Genomic DNA, 10,978 nt, shown 5'->3' on the forward strand with positions numbered 1-10,978 from the left:
CAAGTATGGCATATATACAAGCCAAATAAAGTAAATAAGTACTCCATCTGTTTCTAAATATAAGCCTTTTTAGATATTTAGACTACATATGGATGTCTATTGACGTATTTTAGAATGAAGATTCATTCATTCTGCTCCATACGTAGTCCGTATTAGAGCATCTCCAACAGCGGCGGCAAAATATCGCGCGTTCCAGCGGGAGCCGGAAATTCCGGCGCGCGGCAAAAGATCGTGCGCGCGGGAAAAGGCGGCCGTTCGCGCGCTTGATTTGGCGCGTGGCGCCCGGCGCGCTCTTCCAAACGCGCACGTCCGATGCCGCCAGCCGCACACTCGACCGCTCCCATCGGCCCTTTCTTCCCATCGCCGTCCCTCTCTTCTTCAAATCCGGCGCCCCGCCGCCGACATGCCGCCGCGTCACCGAAGCAGCTCGGGCTACCGTGGCATCCGCGTCCGCCCTTCCGGCTGGTTCTACACGGAGATCCGCTCCGGCAACGTGCGTCTCAATCTCGGGACGTTCGAGACCGCGCACGAGGCCGCCCGCGCCTATGACGCTGCGGCGTGGCGCCTCAGCAGGCTACACTCGCAGATGAACTTCCACGACGCGCAGACTGCCAGCAGGCGCAGGACCTCGCGCCGCCGCTCTGTCTTGTAACAGAAGAGAACCGTGAGGAACACCGCAGACGCCAGCGCCGCCTCCGCATCGCCGAGGCGGACGAGTTAGCCATGGCGGAGTGGCGCGAGCGCTACCCGCAGGACGTCGCTGACGAGAACGCCTTCTGGGCGGAGAGGACGGCAAAGCGCTGCACAGAGCGGGCGGACAGGCGTCGGCGGAAGGCACTCGCGTCGATGCAGTGCGATCTCGTTTCCGCAGGACATGAGTCGTTCTTTGACTCAGACGATCCTTGTTGGGAAGACGCGTTTCTCGATACCTCGGACGACACCAGCGAGGAGGACGACTCGGAGTAGGTTCTAATTGCACCGTAGTTTTTATCTACTAGATGACCCGTTGCGCCCATAGCGCAAAGGCCGAGAGCAAGCCAACTATTGAAAGAGTGTGCATCAAAATATGTAGACACAGAAGGAAACACTTGGAAATAAGTATGAATTGATGATAGATAGATGGTTGCTGATGATACATGTTTTCTAATAAGCTTACGAACGATCATTTACAATATTATGAGCAAGGCATGTAGATAGAAAGAGCTATGTTAGACACATGTATCGTTGGATGTTTAGAACAATTTCTTTGTGGCAAGTCTTTATAGTTGTTGTTCTTCATGGCCTGCATTGCTCAAAGCAGAAATTCCTTCGATGTCATCATCCAGGCTCCAATAATACTTGTTTGTTTTCTGTATAACGGCTTCTGATTGTAAACTTATATCATTAAGACAATCAGCAACATATCTTATCTGTGACAAAATATGTTTCAGATTGTTGGCTTTGGGTGCTGATCTTGCTGTGAAGTTTGTATCTATTATGCAGTAAGTTCTTTCACTTCACTTAGACTACTTGAGAGCTTCAGTTGCCGGTCGAACTTCAGCTTCTTTGAGTTTACCGTACACGTAGATGGATATTGATTTCCTTGGAAGTCGGTTGTCCAATTGGTGCTCTGATGGATAGTGAATGGTTGCGTCAAGACCAACCGTCCTTGCCTTCTGTGTTGAGTACACTGCGTTTGGAAGGCCAAGCTGCTGCATCATAGTGTCTAGAAGGTCCTTTGTTGGGATCCTGACTTTTTCAATTGCGGCTGACTGATGACAGTGAAGAAGATACTGTGAGTTAGTGCAGTTTATGATAATATATGTGTCTATATCAAATTCAAGTGAGATACACAATGTTCATAGTAACTGAATGATATGTGTTGGCTTAGCTATTTCTTTGAGAATAGCAAGGGCATGAGCTTGCCTAAACTGTAGAGTATACATGTTTTACTATTTGTCAAGCACCAAGAAAATAGGGGATTAACAGGTGTGGGTAAGTATGCACATTGTTAGTAGAAAACAAATTTCATTTCTCATTCTTGATGTTACAACATTTATGAGATCAGGTTATTGAAGCAAATATAAGGTACAATCATTCTTTTCTTTAAACATAAGGTACAATCACTCGTTTCTTTAAATGTAAATATCAGGTTATGAAAACAGGGGATCAACATGTATTCATTTTCTCACTTTTGATGTTGTAGTATTTATGAGATCAGGTTATGGGAAACAAATATAGGGTACAATCATTCTTTTTTTAATATAAGGTACAACCATTCTTTTCCTTAAATGTAAATATCAGATTATGAAAACAGGGGATCAACAGGTATAGAGGACAGTAGGCACCGAATAAGTATATAACACTGGCAATAGAAAAAGGAATACTCAGGTTTTCCAGATTTTACTCGATCAATGATAGGTATAGGAAAATAACTGATTTTAAATGTAAATTGTGACGGAAACAATCACACCTGTTTTTAGCAAATACAACAGTCAATTGATCAAGCAAATACACCTAGCGGACAATAGGCAAGTTTAAACTGACTTGGCATTAGCTAAAGGCCTTATTATAGGGTGAAGTTCATATGAACAGAATTCATAAGCTCCAACTTAAAGAACAGAATCAAGTGATTGTTCTACAGATCCACCTAAGATTTGAAGATCAAAATACTAATCGGTCAAGAAAAGCACAGGTGAGTTGCAGTTATCCTCTTCATGCTAATTGCCTACACCTTGCTTTCTCCTGCTCTTTCGTTTTGCTATGCAAATATTCTATTCGGTCTCGGTGATTAGGCTCGAAAGCATGTATTTTTCATGGAAATTAAACTATGTGCGATAAACTCAACTAAATAGGTCCCAAGTTTTGCTTGCTTTGCTAATTTTGTAATGCACACAACTTGTTTGATGTTATGCCTACAAATTTTTAAAACAGAGTAGATCTTCCCAAATTTCGTCATGGAGATGACCCATTTGATCATATGCCTACAAATAAAAAAATAGAGCAGATGGCATAACAAATTTTATACAACCCACACTAAACTATCCTTACAATACATTCGCCATGCACTTATATTAATTTACTTTACTCCAACAATGACCAAGACAAAAAATACTAATCGAGCCAATACAAACAGAATCCTTTAATTTTCCTGCTTAATTCTACTTAATTATCAGCAGTTCAATAAGCAACCTATTAACTCTTTAATTCAATTCTACTAAAGACCATCTAATGGAGGAATAGAAGTATTGGCCCTTTGAGCTACGTACAGGTATATACCTTCCCTAATGGTATACTAAATTATATTTCGACAGCTACTTGTATATATTTACCTTTATGCTCTTCTAATACATTTCTTTATACTATAGTCGATCAAGTAAGCAACTGGCTGTCAACACAGAAATACATGATAGATGATATTTCTCCTTCACAAGGCGTTATAAGCAGAGAACACAAGGCCAGAGAAGTTGCAGAGGGATTTACACACTATGTAATAGCACGCTGTGATGGATTGCTTGCGGACACACTATGTAATATTTAACTTAGTACACATGTCATCAACACAATTTAGAGACAATGGCGGTGCTGCTTAGTACATGTGTACATACCTGGATTGTCGCTGTTGTAGATCGGGTTGTCAACCCTCGCTCCTTTCATAATGTGGCTATCACTTGAGCCGGAGGAATAATGAAAGTGAAAAAAGGGGGCCATGGTCTGAAAGTTATAGAATTGATAATTTGCAGCCCACCCTCTACGTACAGGACTCTAGGCAGCAAACAATCGGAAAAAATCCACATTAGTTTCAGTTTTGTTTCCCACAGGTTCTATGCAGGGAGCAGGCTGCAGCTTTAGCACTAAATATAATACTGTCAACCAAAGTAATAGAAAGGGAACTATGGTCTGAATGCTATAAAATCATTGATACAAGCAAGGAAAAGGAAGGTACCTTCCACAGGGCCAACAGTCAACGGCTCATGAAGAAGAGTGAACTCAATCATTCCTAGAAGAAGAAAATTTTGAAAGCCCTTACACTGAAATAACCAAGAAAATTATAATCAAGCTAGAGACTACTTACATCTGTCTATCCACTATGCATCTTCAACACTACAATCACCTATGCATCCCTGTCCCCTTTGATAAGAGAGGAAGTAATCAAATGTCTATATGTTCCTTAACTAAGTTTATCAACCTCTAGGTCGCCGCAGATCGTCTTGCTGCTGAGAGTCATAAGGAGTCATTCACATGGTTGCAATCACCACCTTGCAAGCTAAGCATGATAAATTGTTCTGCCGCCAGCTTATAAATAGGAACACTTGGTGAATAGACTACTAAAGAAGGCCACATGTAAAGGAAGAGAAAGCCGGTAATAAAGGATCAATTGCAGTAACTTATGCTGACCACCAACTTTCTCGCTCAGACGATGCAAATATTGTAGTAAGAGAGAACTGGGAAACTTGTCTTCAGATTAACAGAGTACGATGGGGTTAAACTCTGAAGAAATGTTTACCATATTTTTACAGAGATGCAGAGGGAGAGGGCCTGAATCTGATGGTGTGGAACAGGCCGGAGAGGAAGACGACCCTGCGGTCTGCGCCTGCCGTGAAGAGGCCATTGCTGCTGTTCACGGCGCCGCCGAAGTGGTTATCGAGGGCAGAGGAGATGGGAATCTTCGCATCCACGGCGTGGGGGTGCAGCGGTGGCCACCTCGTCGTCTCCACGAAAGCTTCATGTCCTCATCTGTCTCTCGAGTGTGGTGGCACCCGTGCCTCTCCTGCTGAGAGTTGAGGAGTGGCGAAAGCCTCGGTTAGGAGTAGCTATGGCAAGAGCACAACGGGGCAAGATAAACGGGGAAGGAGAAGGTGGACGTACCTCTGCAAGGAGCGAAGGAGAGGGGCTTGAGTAGCAGGCTGCGCCTTTCCGACATCTTGTCAGCTCCCTCATGAGAAGATGACTAATCAACTGTCAGCTCCCTCATGAGAAGATGAACAATTATAGCATCAAATAGAGCAGAGCATTTATATTTGTCATCATAGGACATTGCACAGTCAGAACAATATCATCACACAAGTATTGGAGCATCACAACACCGTCTACAAATAATTCTCAGGAACTCTAAGAAAAGAACAAAAATTATGGAAGAACTAAAATTTAACTCTTTTGCGCATGTTCACTGCGAATTAGGTTTCCTGCTGACCATGCCTCGTTATATTATATTGCAACACAAGAATAATATAGATTTAGGAAATTGAAAACCAAGTATTACCATTCATTTCAGCAGAAAATAAATGGTTGGTGAACAAATATACATTTCTAAAATGTATGTACGGTATAGATATTAGAGTTTTATGTTAAATAGAAATTAGTTTCAGGTTTTTATTTTATCAGCAAAATGCCTAGGAAAAATGATCATGCGTGTCTTAAAAATAAAAAAAATAAAATGATCCTATGTAGTTCTTCTATACAGATCAGAATCATAGATATACTCATGCTTTCCCGTTAACTCTCCCAACTAAAATTCAGTTAATTTGCCCACGTACAACAGTTTCAGAAGGGTGCCGGTCAGCCCAGGTTCGTCTCTCGCTCTGTGAGCCTGCTCAAGAATATTAGTCATCCATCGATTGCGGACGATATCACTACTTGATACCTGCCTTATTAGTTCAAGTCTACATCGACAACCGTTACTTGAGAAGAATTAAACTCTACTATTAGTTTGTACGTACAATACACATTCTATTAATGCTAACAACATTTGCTATTAGACTCTTAAATCACAATTCATGTTTCTATTTTCTAAATCAGAATAATGACCTTGGTATAGCAGAAACAAACACACATGTAGCTAGCTGAATTACCTCACAAAGCTATTAGCAAGGTAGTAGCAAAATCTTGAGCTGCTTCTGGTTCTTGCTCTGTTTCCACTCCAGCAATCCCTCCCTAGCTACTGCCCAATCTACAGATTCAAAGTACTGACAAAAAAGAAAAAGATAAGCAGATGAACCTTGTATAACTATCAACAAACCTTTCAAGACATTTTCTTGCTTTCGACAGGAAGGACCGCTGGATAAATATGACCCTTTGATATTGACCCTCTGGTTGAAAAGAATTTTACCCGATGTCAAAATTTAACCTACAACTTGCTAGTAAATCAATATGAATGGAGAACAAGAGCGGCATAAAAAAATAACTCTGATTCAAGAGCACCAGAAGGAAAACGGCAGATCATCTTTGTGGACGCATATGAGCAAGACTAATAATTACGGCTTACCACAACATGTATTTCTAAAGGCAAATAGGATAATGAGAAGCCCAACAAAAGCACATGCGACTAATTAGTACATATAACTGAACGATGATGTTTTAATGTGAGAATATAACTAAAACGATGATGTTTTAATGTGAGAAGAACAGGATGACAACCGATATTATGAAGTGATGTCAAAATCAACAGAGAGAACACAATACCTTGACATTTTGGGATTTTACAACGGTGAGAGTATCAATAGGCTGCAAACCACTATTTTCAGCTAAAGCTAGCGGAATAGGATCCAAAGCATCAGCAGGCGCCCTGATTGCATACTGAAAGTACAAAGAAGCACAATTAGAAGAAAACATATATGGCTTTCTTTTCTAGTACCAGTTCCAAAACCACAATTACCTGCTCAACTTCAGGATGCCGATCCGCTGATGATTTGGGATAGGATCAAAAGCATCAGCAAACGCCTTGATTGCATGCTGAAAGTACAAAGAAGCACAATTAGCAGAAAACATATATGGCTTTCTTTTCTAGCACCAGTTCCAAGACCACAATTACCTGCTCAACTTCAGGATGCTGATCCGCTGCAGCTCCAACAACAATTGAGCAAGATATTTCTGCCGAGCCACCACCATACACAATTGAGTTGTTGATGATCAGATTCCTTGCAACACACAGAGCATCATGAATACTTCGCTTGGTCTCCCCATCACAATTTTTTTGTCTGTGCAATATACCAGAACACCAATCAGAAGATACCAGTATCTACCAGTTTAGATATGTATACTACCTAAGACTGCAAGAAACAGTCAAGCTTGGTGTTTCTCAGATATTTTGAGGACTTCAAATCTTACAGTCCTAAAAGTAACAGCACACAACTAAATAGTAAAGATGACTTTAATGTTAGGGACTGTCTAACGATCAGATGACTGATTTTCATTTCAGTCTAGGTTGAATTTTTTGTCCTACGGTTGGCTGACACGTGTCTTGATTTGTTTTTAGTTAATTCACATGAAAAAATCGTCTGATTTCACATCTGCTCTAGGTTGAATTTGGCCACCCCGTACTAACGGCGGAGGCATACTTTCCCCAACGCGCTACGTATTTATATGCCCATCACTCCAACCCAACCCATGCCACCCCTTCTCCAAGAATGCACGCTTGAGGGCAGGCACCACCAGCCCCGCAGAGGCGCAGCCGAACAGAAATGCACAAGATCTCATTGGGGGAAAGAGAGATATAGAGAAGAAAAACAAAGAAGCAAAGATGGGAGATGGATTGGAAAGCCCATATCAAGCAGCTGGGGGTATTGGTGCTTACGACCCTGAGCACAAACGGCAGGAACCCAGGTTCCTCTGATCAGCGGATGAAAACTTGTCAAGGATGGCTGCAATAATTTACTGAAAACATGTTTTGGCATATACCCTGCACCTGTGCATGATAGATGGTTGGCATTATCACAACATCACAGATAAGCACCGCCTGGAACTCCGACCTCGCTGCTCCTTCCCTCATGCCCATCGCCCTCATCCTCCCCTGCTCCACGCCCACCGCAAAGACCACGCCGCCCTGCTCTCCTATGGCGGCGACCTGCACCCGATCCAGACACGGCGCGCGGCAGCAAATCAGGGTGTCTCAAGAAGTACTGTGAATGCTTTCATACAAATATTCTTTTTGTTCCAAGAATTGTAAATGTATGGATTGCAAGAACTTCGAAGGTAGTGAGGAGCTACATGCTATAATTCAACGGGATAATGCATATGATAAAAATAACATTCAGCAAGCAACTAATGTCACTCTGAATGGTGCCATTGGATCCTCTGGATATAAATATTCACTTGTACGTACAAAAAGACACCCAGAAGACCACCTTGGTCCTCAGGTAATTCCAAGATTAGCTGATTCTGCAACTTCAAGCAATCTGCCATATTAAGTTAGATCTCGTGTAACGCATCTAACGAGAACAACCACTTCCCACCAAGGCCTTGATCGTCGTTTCCCTGTCCTACATGTAAAGAGAAAATGAAACCACGACCTACCTTCTCTGAATTTGCAAAAGAAAATATATTCATGCATCAGTTCATAGGGGCATTTCATCCAAAGCATCAGCAAGCGCCCTGATTGCGTACTGAAAGTACAAAGAAGCACAATTAGAAGAAAACATATATGGCTTTCTTTTCTAGTACCAGTTCCAAGACCACAATTACCTGCTCAACTTCAGGATGCCGATCCGCTGATGATTTGGGATAGGATCAAAAGCATCAGCAAACGCCTTGATTGCATACTGAAAGTACAAAGAAGCACAATTAGAAGAAAACATATATGGCTTTCTTTTCTAACACCAGTTCCAAGACCACAATTACCTGCTCAACTTCAGGATGCTGATCCGCTGCAGCTCCAACAACAATTGAGCAAGATATTTCTGCTGAGCCACCACCATACACAATTGAGTTGTTGATGATCAGATTCCTTGCAACACACAGAGCATCATGAATACTTCGCTTGGTCTCCCCATCACAATTTTTTTGTCTGTGCAATATACCAGAACACCAATCAGAAGATACCAGTATCTACCAGTTTAGATATGTATACTAACTAAGACTGCAAGAAACAGTCAAGCTTGGTGTTTCTCAGATATTTTGAGGACTTCAAATCTTACAGTCCTAAAAGTAACAACACACAACTAAATAGTAAAGATGACTTTAATGTTAGGGACTGTCTAACGATCAGATGATTGATTTTCATTTCAGTCTAGGTTGAATTTTTTGTCCTACGGTTGGCTGACACGTGTCTTGATTTGTTTTCAGTTAATCCACATGAAAAAATCGTCTGATTTCACATCTGCTCTAGGTTGAATTTGGCCACCCCGTACTAACGGCGGAGGCATACTTTCCCCAACGCGCTACGTATTTATATGCCCATCACTCCAACCCAACCCATGCCACCCCTTCTCCAAGAATGCACGCTTGAGGGCAGGCACCACCAGCCTCTCAGAGGCGCAGCCGAACAGAAATGCACAAGATCTCATTGGGGGAAAGAGAGATATAGAGAAGAAAAACAAAGAAGCAAAGATGGGAGATGGATTGGAAAGCCCATATCAAGCAGCTGGGGGTATTGGTGCTTACGACCTTGAGCACAAACGGCAGGAACCCAGGTTCCTCTGATCCGCGGATGAAAACTTGTCAAGGATGGCTGCAATAATTTACTGAAAACATGTTTTGGCATATCCTAGAGACAGTTGCCTATTTAATTTGATGTTTGTCTCACAACCTAGGCAAACTATACCCTGCACCTGTGCATGATAGATGGTTGGCATTATCACAACATCACAGATAAGCACCACCTGGAACTCCGACCTTGCTGCTCCTTCCCTCATGCCCATCGCCCTCATCCTCCCTTGCTCCACGCCCACCACAAATACCACGCCGCCCTGCTCTCCTATGTCGGCTACCTGCACCTGATCCAGACGCGGCGCGCGGCAGCAAATCAGGGTGTCTCAAGAAGTACTGTGAATGCTTTCATACAAATATTCTTTTTGTTCCAAGAATTGTAAATGTATGGATTGCAAGAACTTCGAAGGTAGTGAGGAGCTACATGCTATAATTCAACGGGATAATGCATATGATAAAAATAACATTCAGCAAGCAACTAATGTCACTCTGAATGGTGCCATTGGATCCTCTGGATATAAATATTCACTTGTACGTACAAAAAGACACCCAGAAGACCACCTTGGTCCTCAGGTAATTCCAAGATTAGCTGATTCTGCAACTTCAAGCAATCTGCCATATTAAGTTAGATCTCGTGTAACACATCTAACGAGAACAACCACTTCCCACCGAGGCCTTGATCGTCGTCTCCCTGTCCTACATGTAAAGAGAAAATGAAACCACGACCTACCTTCTCTGAATTTGCAAAAGAAAATATATTCATGCATCAGTTCATAGGGGCATTTCATCAAGTAGGTAGAAAGCATCTTTACACAAGCCAGCTTCCCGGGGAGAGAGAGGGATCACGGGGATGTCGAAGGCGAGGGTGCGCAGAGGCCGCCGATGGCAGCAAGGACGCAGGGGAGGAGGCGGAGACGGGCGGCGTGAGAGGGGCGCCGCAGGGCGGGAGCCGCTGGGACGCCGTCATTCCCCATCCGCTGGCCTAGCTGAAAAAATCCTTCTCTGGCCGAGACGCCCAAGAGGAGGTGGATCCGCCACTCCTCTCCGTCGGCCTGACGACGAGGATGATTCGCGTGGTCGGGCCATGCTAGCCGGGTGTGGAGGCAAGGAAGGAGGAGGGGGTGGAGGAGAGGTGGAGGAGACAAGGCCGCCAGGAGGGAGTGGCGGCGGCATGGGGAAGAGGAGGGGGACGGGAAGAGATGAGGGAGAGCTGACAAGGGAGATATTTTCTGTACTCCCTCGCTGGCCCGCGCTGCCCACTCGCACTCGCTCTCGCTGGCCTACCCACTTGCACTATTCATAGCGATGCAAGGGCGACGTGGATGGCTTGGTTCTGCCTAGTGTATCCCTTGACCTTTATATGTTCAATTTTATCGTATTGGACTAGTTTTTTTATCTATCTATGCTATGATGAACTATGTACGCTATGAACAATCTATGTATCGTTTTTTATCTATTTTAATCTATGCCTATGTTTTATTTATATTTGTTTGGAGTGCATATGTTGTTTGTGTGAGAGAGCGCACAGTTTTTTTTGCAACACCCGTTGGAGCGGCTCGCACGCGCTAAACTTTTG

At 43.3% G+C, this 10,978-nt stretch overlaps 1 protein-coding gene across 50 annotated transcripts; it reads right to left on the reverse strand.

Moving 5' to 3' along the window:
- Positions 1-1,082: 1,082 nt before the first annotated feature.
- LOC123122617 (uncharacterized) lies at positions 1,083-10,681 on the reverse strand. 50 transcript variants are annotated; one of them, XM_044542891.1, is made up of 16 exons: positions 10,215-10,681; positions 9,964-10,093; positions 9,589-9,689; positions 8,596-8,761; positions 8,440-8,516; positions 8,272-8,360; positions 8,081-8,153; positions 6,791-6,956; positions 6,442-6,555; positions 5,999-6,068; positions 5,832-5,929; positions 4,849-5,569; positions 4,487-4,753; positions 3,926-4,010; positions 3,588-3,744; positions 1,083-1,751 (listed from the first exon to the last, which is right to left on the reverse strand). In XM_044542891.1, exons 3-11 carry the CDS (start codon positions 9,621-9,623, stop codon positions 5,844-5,846), a joined length of 876 nt encoding a protein of 291 aa, XP_044398826.1. In that variant the 5' UTR covers positions 9,624-9,689; positions 9,964-10,093; positions 10,215-10,681; the 3' UTR covers positions 1,083-1,751; positions 3,588-3,744; positions 3,926-4,010; positions 4,487-4,753; positions 4,849-5,569; positions 5,832-5,843. The 50 variants fall into 50 exon arrangements, with proteins under 50 accessions (XP_044398826.1, XP_044398833.1, XP_044398827.1 ...); XM_044542898.1 differs by having other exon boundaries at positions 9,525-9,689; XM_044542892.1 differs by having other exon boundaries at positions 9,942-10,093.
- Positions 10,682-10,978: the final 297 nt, after the last annotated feature.

Source organism: Triticum aestivum, chromosome 5D (assembly GCF_018294505.1).
Source record: "Triticum aestivum cultivar Chinese Spring chromosome 5D, IWGSC CS RefSeq v2.1, whole genome shotgun sequence".
NCBI classification, from domain to species: domain Eukaryota; kingdom Viridiplantae; phylum Streptophyta; class Magnoliopsida; order Poales; family Poaceae; genus Triticum; species Triticum aestivum.